The sequence below is a fragment of the Narcine bancroftii genome, chromosome 7 (genome assembly GCF_036971445.1).
Source record: "Narcine bancroftii isolate sNarBan1 chromosome 7, sNarBan1.hap1, whole genome shotgun sequence".
Classification (NCBI taxonomy): domain Eukaryota; kingdom Metazoa; phylum Chordata; class Chondrichthyes; order Torpediniformes; family Narcinidae; genus Narcine; species Narcine bancroftii.
Window position 1 is genome coordinate 165,507,114 of NC_091475.1, and position 16,484 is coordinate 165,523,597.

A 16,484-nucleotide genomic window follows, 5' to 3' on the forward strand; every position below is an offset into this window, starting at 1 on the left:
GCTAACAGAGAACAGATTGGACGCTGCAATCCAAACCAGAGGGTTTCACCATTCACAGACTAGATTGGAATTCTGATTCTGGAAAAGAGAAAGGGTGGGTGTGCTCTGTGCTTTTTAGTTAATACCTATGCTCCATTGCCTTAGAGCAAATCTCGGTTAAATACAGGCTCTTCTCTATCTACCCAGAGAGTTCTCGTCAGTGATTCTCACCAGAGTTTATATGCCTCCCGATGCCAATTACAAATATGCACTTGTGGAGCTGCATGATGTGGTCAGTCAACAAGAGATGATCCAACCCATCGCACTACGTCAGTGACTTTAACCAGGCCTGACTCAAGTAAACCCTTCCCAATTACGTCCAGAGGTCCCAGCGCACTTGATCACTGTGACACCAAGATTAGGAAAGCTTAGTGTTATTTCCCAAGACTGCATTTTGGCAAGTTGGATCACCTGTTCCTTCTAACTTCATATAGACACATCTGAAAAAGAGAGGGTCCAGAGTTCAGGACAGCCAGAAGGTGGTTGCTCAAAATTTTCCAAAACCAGAAGACCTGGATGTACAATGAAATCCGGAATCTGCTGAGAGCCAGATCACAGGCAGAAATCCATAGCATTACACAAGGAGTAGGTACGATCTATAAAAAAAAAAATCTCCCGGACAAAGTGGTAATTTCAGACAAGAATGTGAATAATGAAGGAATCCTGACAGCTATGGTAAGACCTAATTGACATAACCTGTTTCAAAACCATATCCAGTGCAATAGGAGGCTGCAAAGCTATCCTCCCAGATGAACTCCATGCTGTCTATGCCTGATTTGACCAACAGTACAAGGAAGAACCACCATGCATCCCCTATGTCTCCTGATGACCCTCTACTGTCAATATCTGAAGATGATATACTGACTGCCTTCAGGAGAGTGAATCTAAGGAAAGCATCCAGAGTATCCAGCAGAATACTGAATACTCATGTTGACCAACTTGCCAATGTATACACAGATATCTTCAACATCTCACTCTGGCAAAGAGTAGTACTCATCTGTTTCAAGTGTGGCTCGCTTTGAGAATAACAAATTTGTTGAAAATACCGCATTAGTGTTGTTTAAAAAGGAAATGAGTCAGCATAAAGGATGGATATTGAAAACTTGGCTGAATGGTGTACTGACAACAAACTTGCACTTAATATTACTAAAACCAAGGAGCTGGTTGTGGACTTTATGAGGGAAAAATCAGAGGTATATGATCCAGTGATCATTGGGAGATCATAGTTGGAGAGGGTGAGCAAATTTGGATTCCTGGGAATTGCTATCTCGGAGGACCTTTCCCGAACCCAGCACACAAATGTAATTATGAAGAAAGCACATCAACGCCTCTACTTCAAGAGTTTGTAGAGGTTTAGAATGATATCAAAAACCTTGGCAAACTTTGACAGACGTGTAGTGGAAAGTATGCTGACCAGCTGCATCACAGCTTGATATGGGGGGCACCAATATTTCTGAGCGGAAACCCCTGCGAAAGATAGTGAGCACAACCCAGTACATCACAGGCCACACTCACCCCACTATTGATAAAATCTACATGGAACGCTGCCATTGGAGAGGATCCACACCACCAAGGACATGCTCTGTTCTTGCTGCTGCCATCAGGAAAGAGGTATAGGTACCATAAGTCTTGCACCACCAGATTCAGGAACAGCTGCTACCTCTCCACCATCAGTCTCCTCAACATCAAACTCAATTAGGGACACATTTAAGGACTTTTGTGCACTTTTACTTTGTTTTAATTCTCTCTGTATTGTACAGTCAGTTTGATTACATTTTTCTTTGTTTTACATTTCTCTCTTTTATATACTTACTTTTTCTTGGGTAGTTTTTGCACTACTGATAAGTAGAAATTCTGCCTGGCCCACAGGACAAAGAATAGCTTGATTAATTTACTGCATATGTGATGTCATATATGTACTTTGAGAATAATTCTGTCCATTGAGCTTTAATCTTTGAAATATGTAAACCATAGCCACTCCAACCAGAAGTTTGTATGTACTGAGAATTTTAAAATTTAAAGAAATCCTGGGAATAAACTAGTGCTGAATCTGTGTAATGGTAACCTACTCCATTCACCCAGACATCTTTCTGAGAATATTCTTTGTCAATATGATAGCATGCTTGCACCAGTTTTGGTTGGTTAATAGCTTGATTAATTTGTAGCAGGATTGGTGGGAAAGAGAAGCAATAGGAAGGACTTTGCATTTGAGGAGAATGTATTTACAGTATTAAGTGGCGTCAAAGTGTATGAGCAAGAGAGGCTTGGAATCCATGTGTGCAAATAGACAAATTAATCCAACTAAGTTGTTGAAGTGCAGGCAAAGTATGCCTTATGGAAATGTGTTGCAGCAGAAGCTGAAACATGATTCAAAAAAATAATTAGCAATAGGTAGATATTTCTGGTTGTTTGATGTTCAATAAATAGAGATGGCAAAAAGCCATGGTGGAATGGCAAATCTGATCAAGGAGATGCTGAAAAGTGTCTACTCAAACCTTTTAAGTGAAGAAACAAGCACAGGTTTTCATATTATTAAAATTATTCTATATGCCTTTTCTTCTTCAGACAGAATGTGCAGAAGCTAGAAACCGATACCTATAAACTCAAGAAAAGTTTTTATCTAAAGAAGGGGTCTCCAAAATAATCGATATTGACCCCCAGGAGTCAATGGGACCATACACGGAGTCGATTTAAAATAATTCCTCCACCCTCCCACCCCACCCAGTCCAGCACAGCCGCTGCTGACCCCTCCCCCTGCCCCCATCCAGCATTGGACTCCCGAAGGGAGGCTTGGATCTGAGCTCAGGTTGCCGATGATTTAAACTGAACGGGAGTCTTGTGCAGCTCCGGGAGTGAGACTCTAGGTGACTGGGACTCTTTTGCTCCTCTTTGTAAGGGGCGCTGGGTAATGCTAATAGATTGTCTTTGTCTGCATGGCAGACTAAACCTCACCATGCATGAGCCAGCCGGCTACACAAGGCCTGCAGACTCCAGGATTTAGCAGGTAAGTGCCCTTTATGCCCCTTAATTTGTCCTGCATTTGGGGTGTCGGGCTTACACCCCCAAATGGAGGATAAATTAACATCTGGCTTGAGGTGGATGGAGGACAGAAAGCTTAAAAGCCAGACTCTCCAGCCTAAAACTGGACATCTGGCTACACAGCCCACCCAGTGCCAGCCCCCACCCTTACACCCACCTGCCCCCCCTCCCCCCATACCAGCACCGGGATTCTATGCCTGGGGGTCAATGAGGGACCACACAGTCCGTGAAGGGGTCAACGGTCTAAAACGTTTGTGGACCCCTGATCTAACTATCAGGCTATTGAGCCTCCCTAAACTCTAATAAACTATGAGACCATCAAAGATCTTTGGTCCTGAGAACCAAGTATTGGAATTGGGATTAGAGAGGATACAAAGGGCAAGGACTCCCGAAGGGAGGCTTGGATCTGAGCTCAGGTTGCCGATGATTTAAACTGAACGGGAGTCTTGTGCAGCTCCGGGAGTGAGACTCTCGGTGACTGGGACTCTTTTGCTCCTCTTTGTAAGGGGCGCTGGGTAATGCTAATAGATTGTCTTTGTCTGCATGGCAGACTAAAGACAATTTTGTATAATGGTACATTTCTGTTTCATTACATGACAATAAATATTATCTAGTTCCTGAATATTCAAATAATATTATGTGAAGCAGTATTAATGTTTTCAAATTTTTAATGAAATTTTTATTTAAGAAAATGTAAAGTGGCTGCGTGATTGTCTAAATGTGGTCTAATTTGAAACTGAGGTGTTTGTAATGTTGAACTAAGAATTTACAGTGGAGTAGATTTTAGCTTTGCATAATGAACTAAACTTTGTCGGTAATAATGACTGAAACTAGCTAGGGCTTTTGTTATGAAAGTGAATTTTTAAAATTAATTTAATAGTGATGTTTTTGGATCTTTCACGTCATTCCACCAAATAATTGATGCCAAGTTCCTTTGAGAATATATTCAAAGATATTCCAAAACAATTCTAATTATTTTATTTGAAGCACTTTATTTTAATGCTGACCTCATACAAACTGGAGTTTGTGCCAAAACACAACCCAGTTAATGGAGTATGTATAAAATAAAATGGTTAAGTCCACTGAAAACTATCCTATCTGACCATGTTAATCGTGTAGCTTTGACAAAATTTGGTTGGTGAGATTGTATTTTTATGAAGTACACATTGGCCATTCACTGGAATCTTCTATATTGGCATCGTTAGCTCCTTAAGTTAAACTTCTTTGTTATCCAAAAAGAGTCATTGTTATCATTATTTATTTGGATAGGTTGTTCAGTTCAGAATATTTTACAAACAAAAAACTTTTTCAAGTACTCTAAAATACAAATGTGCTTGAAACTGATAAATTTGAGAGCCTTGCAAAATGATCATGATTTTCCTCTTCAGTTTAAATTGAATCAATAAGAGACCATTTGAATGGACTGGTTTAATATGTCCAAAGATCTGAAAAGGAGAGGGGGATCTTTGCTCCTTACAAAGGGCTGTTGAGAAGCAATGCTACAGATATAAAAGGCCTAAGAACCCACGGGAACCTAGCTTGTGCGAAGGGCAAGTCAATTTTAAAGTGGGTAGTCTAGTCACTCTGGGATCAAGAGAGAAAATAATTTTGTGATCCAACTAATGAGCTTTTTTGGCAGGTTCCAACATTTGTTGATAAAGATGTTGAAGCATGCTTCCATTTTAATACTGACACGACCCACTCTGCTTTCTTTTTCTTGGGAAAAGTTTTATTGCCAAAACTTTTCCAATAAAATGAGTTTTTTAAGGGAATGCCTGAAACATTATCCTGCAAAATTAATAACATTTGATTTGGTAGCTACTCAGAATCAAATTCTGATACTAAATTAACTTCTGAAGCATTTCTTGAACTGCTGCTGGAGTAACAAAGATCTATAATTGCATCTTAAGCACCTGAAGACAAAATTCCTTTTTGTTGACATTACATTTTGAAATACAGATATGTTGACATATTAACCTGAGGACTTCCATATCTGGGAAGATTGACAGAATCCTGTGGTTTGCCAAGAAAATGCTCATTTGATTTTAAATACTTTCTGCTCAATAGAAACTTTCATTTTAAAAAGAGGAAATCCAAATCTTTCATTGCTATTTTAATAGAATACTGTTTACTACATTGTTATTTATGAATTGCAGTTTATCCTCCCCCCCCCCCCCCACAGGTTTGGGTAAAGCAAAAAGAAAAACAAGTGCAAGAGACGCTTCTCCTACACCAAGCACAGATGCTGAGTTTTCCACGAATGGTGGAAGTTCTGACCGTATATATGATTTGAATATACCAGCGTATGTCAAATTTGCTTATGTACCAGAGAGAGATGATGAACTATTGCTTGTGAAAGGATCACGTGTCACTGTTATGGAAAAATGTAGCGATGGTTGGTGGAGAGGTGGCTATAATGGGCAAGTGGGATGGTTTCCATCCAATTATGTTGTGGAAGAAGTCGATGACGCCACTGTTGATTCACCCAGCCTTTTCACATCTAGACTGGGAGCAGCAGTGAGTAATGGGCAAACCATGAAAGTACTTCACATGGTACAAACTCTTTACCCATTCAGCTCTGTCACAGAGGAAGAACTAAATTTCGAAAAAGGTGAAATTATGGATGTCATTGAGAAACCAGAGAATGACCCAGAATGGTGGAAGTGCCAAAACTCTAAAGGGCAAATTGGTCTTGTTCCCAAAAACTATGTAATAATCTTAAATGAAGGACCTGCTATGAGCATTTCACATACTTCTCAGAGAAGCCATACTGGCCCGTCTTCAACAGGAAAGTTCGCTGGAAAGGAATGGTACTATGGTAATGTAACACGGCATCAGGCTGAAGTGGTTCTAAACGAGAGGGGAATTGATGGCGACTTTCTTGTTAGGGATAGTGAATCGTCGGTGAGTATCATCCTGACAAGTAAGCAAATTGATGTTTTTGTATAGCTTTTTAGTTACTGATACCAGATAGGAATAAATGAGCATCTCCTGTTGCAACTGTATTAGTGTAAATATGCAAAAATTATATACTAATAGTCCTAATTGTTTGATTGCTGATATTTTTGAAAACAATATTGCCAAATGTTATTTTTTTAAAAAAAAGGGAGTTACGATGCCAGGAAATTCTGGCAGTATTGCAGTAATTGCCAATTTTGCAAACAAATTACTACCTTTCATTCTGCAGAAGTGTAACATTTATATTTGTGGTGCCTAACACTTAATTGATCTGGTATATAAAATTTTATTTGGTAATTTTTTTGCAAGTGCTTCATCAAAGCCAGTGGTTCTCGACATTTTTTCCCCCCACACTCAATACCACTTTAAGTAATCCCTTGCTAACCACAGACGACTTATGGCATAGGATGCCATAGGTGCTCTGGTTATCAAGGGATAACTTAGTGGTATGTGAGTGGGGGGAAAAAAAGGTTGAGAACCACTGATCTAAGCAAATAATATATTTTGATTTATTTCACATGCCATAATGTACTATTGATTGTTTTTACAGTAAAGCAGTTTCATTTATGGGTTAATAGAACTTAATAGTTTTATTTTCAGCATTAAGGCCAGAACTTCTTGCAACATTGGAAAATCCTGGCTGATATTGTTTATTATTAGATCAGATTTGTACAGAGAAAGAAACAAAGATGTAGATCAAGATATTTATAGATATTGGTATAAAAAGGCACGATGGGTTGTTTTCATTTCCAATTTATTTAAAATGAATTTGTCCAATGCAAATATACATTAAATCTAAATTTCTTTATATCAAGTATTGCCTTCATTAATTCCCTATATTGTCTATTTGGTCTTGAAAATTTGGGATTTAAAGCTAGATATAAAAGTACTATGTTGGTTATATTTTGCATTTGTTTGTGGCGCATGATTTTCTCCAACAATAAAAAAATTATATAGATGTAAAACTGATTTTGTCAGGTTTTGTGCCAGCAGGTGGCAGTGCTACTCCATATGAATCCAAGGGGTGGGAGTGGGGAGTTTCGTACAAATTTTATCTCTAAAATGAAATGTCTGCATGCTTTTCTAGCATTCATACTTTTTCAGTCTTGAACAAAATGTTTTCTCATTTTTCTCCACTTAAAAAATATGTCCTTGCCTCCATTCCATTCTTCAATGCACATTATGGGCATGGTAGACAACAGTTGGGACTCTGCTTTTGGGACCTGGGTTTGGTCCTGTCCTTGGGTGCTGGTTCTGGACTTGGCATGCTCTCATTCTAACTGTGTGGGTTTCCACTATGAGCTCTGGTTTCGTCACAACCTGAAGATGTGCTGAAAAGTTCATTTGCTTCTGTAAATTCTTGTTCAGATAAGTAACAAAAAAACTAAAGGGAAATTGTAATTAGTTAATAAGTATGCAATTTATCTTCTCTTTAACCATTCATAGCCCCAGTAAACCTGTTTTATAACTGTTCACTTCATCTTATTCATCTGCTGTTTTTCACATCCTTGTAAATGATTCCTTTAAAAAAAACCAAGAAAAATGTATAAGTAAATTGGAAAGCTAATGATTTTAATTTTCTAGGAACTTGAGCTGCAACCCCATCCTTCTGCTATATAAAACTTAATATTAACTTGCTGCTCCTTTGCTTTTCAATACTCTAAAGCCTGCGAGTCTACATTGCACATTTGGATGATATGTTGTGGAAATTGTATTCATTATATCCACCACTAATTTTAATATGATTAAAAGCTGCAGTTTCTGAATGATTAGTTTGCCATTTCACAATACAAATTTCAGCCCATCTGCAGCTATGCTGAATTTAGCCTCTTGCCCTTTACTGGCCTGTGCATTTAAAAATGAAGCAGACTGTCTCCTTACATTTTCCTGTTAAGGTTTTTGTGTAATAATTAACCTGCCACTATTTTTAGTGAGATTTTGGGGGAGGAAGCATTAAGAAGAAAATACATTTTGTTAACTACCGGATGGTTTGGATTACAGCTGGCATTTGCTATAAATCCTTGCCAATAACTTTCAATATACAAATGCTTTTTAAAAAAAAAAGTTGTTTTAGACTGTTTATCCAGCTTTCCTTACACTTAAAGAAGAGAAGTATATTTGTATATCATCTTGCAATCAGTTGACACTCTTGAATACATGAGAATCATTTCAACAATTAAGTTGAAATCTCTCAATTTCCATGTCATTTCTGTGATAGAACTTCCTTTAACTATTTTTAGTGCACAACTCTACCAGCTGCAATTAATAACATTTTAAAAATCTATCACAATATTTCAAACTTAATCCAAATACATGTGGTATTTTATATATTTTTAAAAAAAGGAAAATAAAAAAATAAAGAGAAACCTCCTCTAATACCCCCCCCCCCCACTCCCTCCCACCAACCCCTTACAAATTTAAATTAAGGAAAAAGAAAAGGGACAAGAAAACAACAGGAGCACTTCACTTTCCAGTACTTTTAAACTTATTCACAGAGACCCATAAGAGAAAGGGAATGTTTGAGATTCATTTAAATTTTAATACCAACAATTTGTAAATATGGGCTCCATATTTCACAACAAATAGGATATTTATCTCTTAAATAGTAAGTAATTTTCTCAAGTGGCATACATCTCTGAACTTCTGCATGCCATCTATCCATTCCCAAATACATATCTGACTTCAAAGTTTATAGCAATACATTTTCTAGCTATTGCAAAAGCAATTTGAACAAATTTTACTTGATACACATTCAATTTTAATTTAGGTTTAATTCCAGTAAAATTAACTTTGGATCCTGTGGGAATCTTATTCCACTTATTCGTTCTAATAAATTACTCAAATCAAGCCAAAAAGGTTTAAATGTGGAAAACTGCCAAGTCAAATGCAAAAAAGTACCAACTATAACTTCTTTAAGTATTAATTTTTTTAGGAATGTTTGTGTTTGAATCTCTGCATTCCACTAAATTTCTATCATTATCTACTTTTTGTAAATTAGAACAACAAATTCTTCATGCATCAGGATTGTGTTATTAGCTAAACTCAAACAATTTACTTTGAGACTAGAGCTTGGGTAAAGTTGGGTAATCCCACAGCAATTAAATTAACCGTTCTCATCACCGCATAACTTGGTGTTCAGTGAGCCACCAAGGCAATATGCAGTGACTACCTTTAAGGGCTTGTATCGGGCAAATGAGGGCAAGAGATATGGCTAGTCAAGCAGCGCTTTGGACATCGTTGTGGCTAGCATGGTGAATGTGGGCCATTGCTGGGTGTTGACAGTAGCCACTCAATCTGTTAAAATGCTACCTGGATCTTCTCTCCCCCCCCCCCCCCCCACCCACTGAATATGATGGAAGCTGCTATCACTTCTACATTTTGACTGCACAGCTATCCCATGGATATGTCATGGTAATAAGCTGAAAAGCAAGTGACCACTGATGAGCTTACATCCATAGTGAAGTTTTTGGGATGGGGAGCAGCCAAGTCATGGGAAGGCAGCAATTCCCAACGCATACAAGACTGTCTGATGAAGGAGACTATATCATAAGGTCGGTCTGTCATCATGTGCAGCAGTTCCTCATCCCTGTCATTAGCCTGTACTCCCCATGCTGGCCAGGGTGAAGCCATGAACACCATTTTCCCCAGCCACTCATCACTGGCAGCCCCTGCAAGTTGCTTCAGTGATTTTTCTTTTCTCCACAAGCCATGCAGGTGAGATCACAGCAATTTGTGTGTGAATACAGTTGACAACAATAATTCATCTTTTCAGCAGTCTGAAAGGATGTTTTTTTTTAAAAACTGTTCAGGGGACATGTACATCTACCTGTTTGAGCTACAGGACAAAGGGCTTTGTAATGAATCTGTGCTTTTTGTGGTAATGTGCACTAGTAGCACTAGTAGGTCCTCCATCAGCCAGCTCCCCCACATCTCCATCGGGCACACAAAACTCAAAACGGTCAACCAGTTTACCTATCTCGGCTGCACCATTTCATCAGATGCAAGGATCGACAATGAGATAGACAACAGACTCGCCAAGGCAAATAGCGCCTTTGGAAGACTACACAAAAGAGTCTGGAAAAACAACCAACTGAAAAACCTCACAAAGATAAGCGTATACAGAGCCGTTGTCACACCCACACTCCTGTTCGGCTCCGAATCATGGGTCCTCTACCGGCACCACCTACGGCTCCTAGAACGCTTCCACCAGCGTTGTCTCCGCTCCATCCTCAACATTCATTGGAGCGACTTCATCTCCAACATCGAAGTACTCGAGATGGCAGAGGTCGACAGCATCGAGTCCACGCTGCTGAAGATCCAGCTGCGCTGGATGGGTCACGTCTCCAGAATGGAGGACCATCGCCTTCCCAAGATCGTGTTATATGGCGAGCTCTCCACTGGCCACCGTGACAGAGGTGCACCAAAGAAAAGGTACAAGGACTGCCTAAAGAAATCTCTTGGTGCCTGCCACATTGACCACCGCCAGTGGGCTGACAACGCCTCAAACCGTGCATCTTGGCGCCTCACAGTTTGGCGGGCAGCAACCTCCTTTGAAGAAGACCGCAGAGCCCACCTCACTGACAAAAGGCAAAGGAGGAAAAACCCAACACCCAACCCCAACCAACCAATTTTCTCCTGCAACCGCTGCAACCGTGTCTGCCTGTCCCACATCGGACTTGTCAGCCACAAACGAGCCTGCAGCTGACGTGGACTTTTTACCCCCTCCATAAATCTTCGTCCGCGAAGCCAAGCCAAAGAGAAAAGAAGAGAAGAGCACTAGTAGCACACTAGCTTAAAACTTGGAGGCTACAACATGTACAAGATTAATTATTAAAAGAAAAGTACATATACTTAATATTACACACTTTTTTACTTCACCTTCAATAAATGATCCTTTTTAAAATATTTTTAATTGAGTTTAATACATACATGGTCTAATTAATAACAATCATATCATATACATATCATAAATTGTAAATCAGGGTAACCATCTACTTATCCCATTCAAAACATTGAATTCTACAATTATATTGAGTTAACAGTTAATCAATTCCTCATAATGTAGCCAAAATTAATGTTGAATAGAAAATAGATAAGATATAATTAAGATTCCCTTATATAAAAAAGGGGATTTTATACTTCTCAGGTATTTTCGTTTTATTCTGTGATATAATCAATCTAAATGATCCACAGTTAAACCCATCTTTACTTAGTTTATCTCTTCTAATAAAAAGAAACAAAAAGCAATTAATCTGACTCCTCCCTCTAAAGAAGGTTAACGTATAAATTATATAGCTATTAATCGATTAACGACATTCAGATACCAGGGAGTCTCCAGAGCATATGTACACCATAAACATTTAAGTTGTGATGTTGTATCTAATTTTTTTTCCCAAACTTAAGTAAGACATGATTATCATTGAATATGAGTGGGTGAAGAGTTATTTTTACATTTCATCAGAATTGCTCGTCGAGCTATCAGTGAGATTTTCTTTTGGGTTGCAGTCAAGGATATATCCTCTTCTTGAGAAAAACCAAATACCTTTACCTTTAAAGCAATTAAAGGGCAGGATTCTAAAGTTTAGAAAGTATTTTTCCAAAATTTTTCTAAGTTTGGGCACTCCTAAAACATATGAATCAATGAAGCTTCAAAGATTTTACACTTATCACATCATGGATTAATATCAGAATGTATAGATATTCTATACACCACCTTAAATAGTAATTCATTAATCAAATTAACAGTGGTGTCCCAGTCCTAATCTGAAAGTGATATATTCAAATCATGTTCCCAACCATCATATCTCCTCCTTCCTGTCTCTCTATCTCTTCCACCTTCTGCCCAAAACCCTATCACTTCTCAGATGCTGCCCAGCTTATTTTAATACCTAATCTATACCACTCCTTGAAACCTGTGTCTAACAAAGAAGGTTGAAAAAGATGATTATATAATAGGGCTGGCAAGGGAAAAAAACTATAATATCCAAAAGAATTTCCTAAATTGTGCCCATATTCTCAACCTATGCTTCATTATCAGATTATCTGTCAATTTAGAAAAGGAAAAAAAAATTAAAATTGCCAACATAGATGAGTTTTTTAATTCAATTCCATTTCTACCCAAGCAAGAGTCAACTAATTTATCAAAATGTCTCCATAAGAGTAAATTGCGTATATTGACCACCCAATAATAAAATCTAAAATTTGGAAGTGATAATCTCCCATTCCTTTTAGTCTTTTGGAGATTAGCTTTATTTATACAGGGTTGTTCTCCTTGCTGTATATAAGAAGAAATAAACTAATCCAATGGTTTAAAGGTAAAATTCCATTATTGTCACCTAACACTACACTTAGAATGTAAGAAGGATTTAGTAATGAAAATTGGTAAAGATTGAAAAGGATATAAAACATTTACAAAAATTGAGGTAAAATTATCATTTGAATTATTGTAATAGATGAGGGTGACCATCCCAATAAGAATACTTTAGTCTGATTAAATAATACCAAAAAATTTTTAATGATCCTGATTTGAAATGTTGACTGACCATTTCTACCCATTGATGCTACCTAACCTACTTACTTTCTCCAGCACCTTGCTGTTTGCTCAGCATCTTTTGTTTCTAATGAAAAGAAAAATATATTGTTTTAATTGTTGGAAGATCAGATATATTTATGATGGTGCAGAATGTGTCTAAGACATATTGCTGAATTTATCCTAAATATTGTAAATGTGATAGTCTGATCAAATGATTTGCTGGAGTAAATATTTTAAAACTGTTTCCATGCAAACTATAACCAGAGCTAATTATTCTTCTCTTTCAGCCAAGTGACCTGTCAATATCATTAAAAGCATCAGGAAAAAACAAACATTTCAAGGTCCAACTAGTAAATGGAGTGTATTGTATTGGGCAACGTCGATTTAACTCTATGGATGAATTGGTAGAACACTACAAAAAGGCACCTATCTTCACAAGTGAACATGGAGAGAAGTTGTATCTTATCAAACCTCTGCAGTGATGAAGGCTTTCAACCTGGCAATGGCCAGGTTTAACAAAGCCTTGGGTCTGAACAATTACAAAGAGGAAAGATGTTAAGAGATTCTGATATTTTGTTCTCTCTGAATTTGCCTCTTTGAATGTTATTGATTACTTTTCCTTTGTATTTTATGTACTTTTGTTTCCTGTTCATTTGCCTGCTTATTAAATGTTGCCTTCCAAAGGTTAGGTTGATCCTCTTCACTTTTTCAGTGATCATTTTGGCACTTGCTTCGACTAGTATTTTCCAAATGTACACTTGATTAGCTGGAAAAAAAAAGTGGATGATTCGAAGATACTATTCATGAAACTGCAGTGTTAATTAATCCAATTAAAAACATTCACTAATTATATTCTTTTTGAGAAAGATTTTGGGCAGAATTTAAATGCACTGAAGCTACAGCTCATTAAGAGAAAATAGAGGTAACAAATGTGGCAGTAAAAACTGTACATTTTGCTTATAAAATAGTTACTGAGATTTCCTAGAATCTAGAAGTGCTTTACTCTATATAACAATTTTTAAATTTTATGTTAAGAATACATCAATAGAATTGGTAACACCTAATCAACTGTGATGGTAGAAGTAAGTGTAGCAAAGTTTGATCTGTAATTTGCAGCTAGTGGAGAGGACACTTTTTAGGGTCAATGGGAATGTAATGTAAGAAGTTGAACAGCAGTAATACCTGTGCATTCAGCTGTGCCGCTCTTCTGCTGCTTTCTTGCATTCTTCTGCTAGTTTCGTTGTCACCATAATATGTAGCAGGTTGTTGACACCAATAAGTGAGATTAATAAAACTGATCATTTTGGGGGTTACTGGCATGAGATGTGTAATTTGTGAATTTTTTTACACTTTACACTCCATTAGCTTATTTCACTGAAAAATGCATTGAAGTAAGTACTTTTAGTTAGATGTGTTTAACATGCAATCATGAAGTGGGATAAAGTCCTTTTGTTTTAAATGAAAACTTTGTTTCAGTAATATTGTTGTGTAGTCAACATAAAATGACTTTAGATTTAGTGAATAACATTTCCTTGAGTTTTTCCCCCTATGGCACAGTATGGTCCAATTTATGCCAAACAGTTTTTCAGAGTATCTCCAAGAAGTGTGCTTATCAATTTTCCATTTAATGTAAATTTAAATGAAAACAATGATTTTCAGTATTCACGAACATGAAAGTGAACATTTAGTTTCATAATGCTAATTGGTGAGCCTGAGCACAGATTGGATTGCCTCTTTGCTGAACACTTACGATCTGTGAGATTAAGCTTGAACTTCCTGTAGTTTAACCATTTCAATTCTCTTCATCTTTATTACAGGACCCATCTTTCCTCGGCTTCATCCCTTGTTAGGTTGAGGCTAAACAACACATCATCTTCCTCCTGGACAATTTTTAACCTATGACATGACCTCTAATTTCTCTCATTTTAGGTACTCCTACCTTTATCAGATTCTACTGTTTTCATGTCTTGATCTTTCTTTTCTAACACTTCTCCCCACCCAACCATCGTGTCTCCTTTTTCCTGTCTCTCTATCTCTTCCACCTTCTGCCTAAAACCCTATCACTTCTCAGATGCTGCCCAGCTTCTTTGCCCCTTCATACATGTAATCTCATCCCCTTTTTTACTTTAGGTTTGATGAGGGATCCCAACCTGAAACAATGACTCCATTTTTCACCATTGATGCTGCCTGCTGAGTTCCAGCCTCTTACTGTTTACTCAAGATTTCAGCATGTAGTTTTTATGTTTCTCTATTGGGATACTAAACATTTGTAGAAATTTTTACCTTTTTTTAAGAAATATATTTGTTTATCACTCAAGGGTTGTTAATTCAAAATATTCAGCTTTTAAACTTAGTGGGATGAAGTGGTTTGGGACCAAGTATGTGCTAATCGTCAAGCACCCAATCTGACACTAATTTTCTTACCATATTCCCATTAACTCCCTTTGTTTCTACCATTCACTTACACTCTTGGGGCACTATTACAGTTGCCAATTAACCCACTAACCTGTGTGTCTATGGGCTGTGTAAGGAAACTAGTGTCCAGAAGAGACCCATACCATCACGGAGGACATGTAAACACTACCCAGTACTGGAGAATGTGGTTGAACTCAAGTCATTGTCACTCCGAAACTGGTTTTCCTCTGAATGTGCAGTCCTGTTTGATATGAAATGGCCCTGAAGTCTATGAATATAGATACTCTCTGAGGTAGGTGTACCTGTGAATGTGTAGCCCTGTTTGTTATGAAATGGCCCTGAAGTCTATGAATATAGATACTAATTATAGACAAATTTAAAGACTTTAAGATCACTGTTACTAAGACCAAAGAGTCTAATGCTGATTTTAGGAAGGAAAGGCTGAGAGACTACATGCCAGGGTTGATGGAATGGAGGAAGAGAGGGTCAGTACCCAAGTTTTTGGGAGTCCATAAAAATATTGACCTCTCTTGAACCCAGCATATTCAAGGCAACCATGAAGAAGGCTCACCAATGCCTATACTTTCTAAGGAGTCTGGGGAGATGTGGCATGTTGTTGAATACTCTGTCAAACCTCTGCAGGCACACTATAGAAAGTATACTGCATCACAGCCTTGTTTTGTAATTCGAATGCCCAGGAATGCAGAAGGTAACAAAGATAACCAAGTTCATCACAGGTTCTGACCTCTCATCCATTGAAGACATCTCTGAGGCACTGCCTCAGGAAGTCAGCCAATATCACAAAGGATCCCCATCGCTGGTCACAAACTCTTCTCACTGCTACCCTCAGGCACAAGTTACAGAAGCTTGAAGATCTGCACCTCACCGTTCAAGAATATTGTCTTTCCAACATTTCTGGTTTTTGAACCTCTCCTTGTTAGTTGGTGAGGTCCAACGACACAAAAGGATTGTCTGCACTTTTGCAAAGTCACTTTTTTTTTCTTGCTCTGGGATAACTGAATATTTATTATCTATATATATATTTATCTTATTGTCTTTTTTAATTAAAATTATGTATACTACTGTCTTTTTTAAATTACCTGTTTGGCTGCAGCAACTAAGAATTTTATTGCATCCATACATTGTACAATGTATATGACAATAAACTCATTAATTGATGAAACAAGTTCTGTCTCACAAGAAGATACTGTAAAGTTCTTTGAACAAAACCTGAGTCGTTTTCAAATACTAACCAATTTATTTGAAAATACTGCCAAAATGATACAGGGTTTGTAGGTTAATTGGGTGTATTTGGGCCACACGGGCTTGTGGGCCAGTAGAGGCCTGTTATTGTGCTGTCTGTCTTACTTTAAGAAAAATACAAAAGACATTTTCTGTACATTTGATTGTTTTGGATTTTTGTTTATTTATTTTTTCCACCATCTTGACTGTAAATTACTAGTTCAATGGGTCAGCATTTTTGAAATGGAGCATCCCTGTA

At 37.6% G+C, this 16,484-nt stretch overlaps 1 protein-coding gene across 6 annotated transcripts in view; it reads left to right on the forward strand.

The window, feature by feature from the left end:
* The window catches only part of nck2b (NCK adaptor protein 2b), a 129,991-nt gene extending 113,822 nt beyond the window's left edge, over positions 1-16,169 (forward strand). For all 6 annotated transcript variants that reach the window (XM_069891130.1, XM_069891129.1, XM_069891127.1 and 3 more), the window contains 2 exons: positions 5,261-5,982; positions 12,856-16,169. In XM_069891130.1, coding sequence (XP_069747231.1) covers positions 5,261-5,982; positions 12,856-13,050 — 917 coding nt within the window. In that variant the 3' untranslated portion in view covers positions 13,051-16,169. The remainder of the gene's footprint in view (positions 1-5,260; positions 5,983-12,855) is intronic.
* The last annotated feature ends 315 nt before the right edge of the window (positions 16,170-16,484 follow it).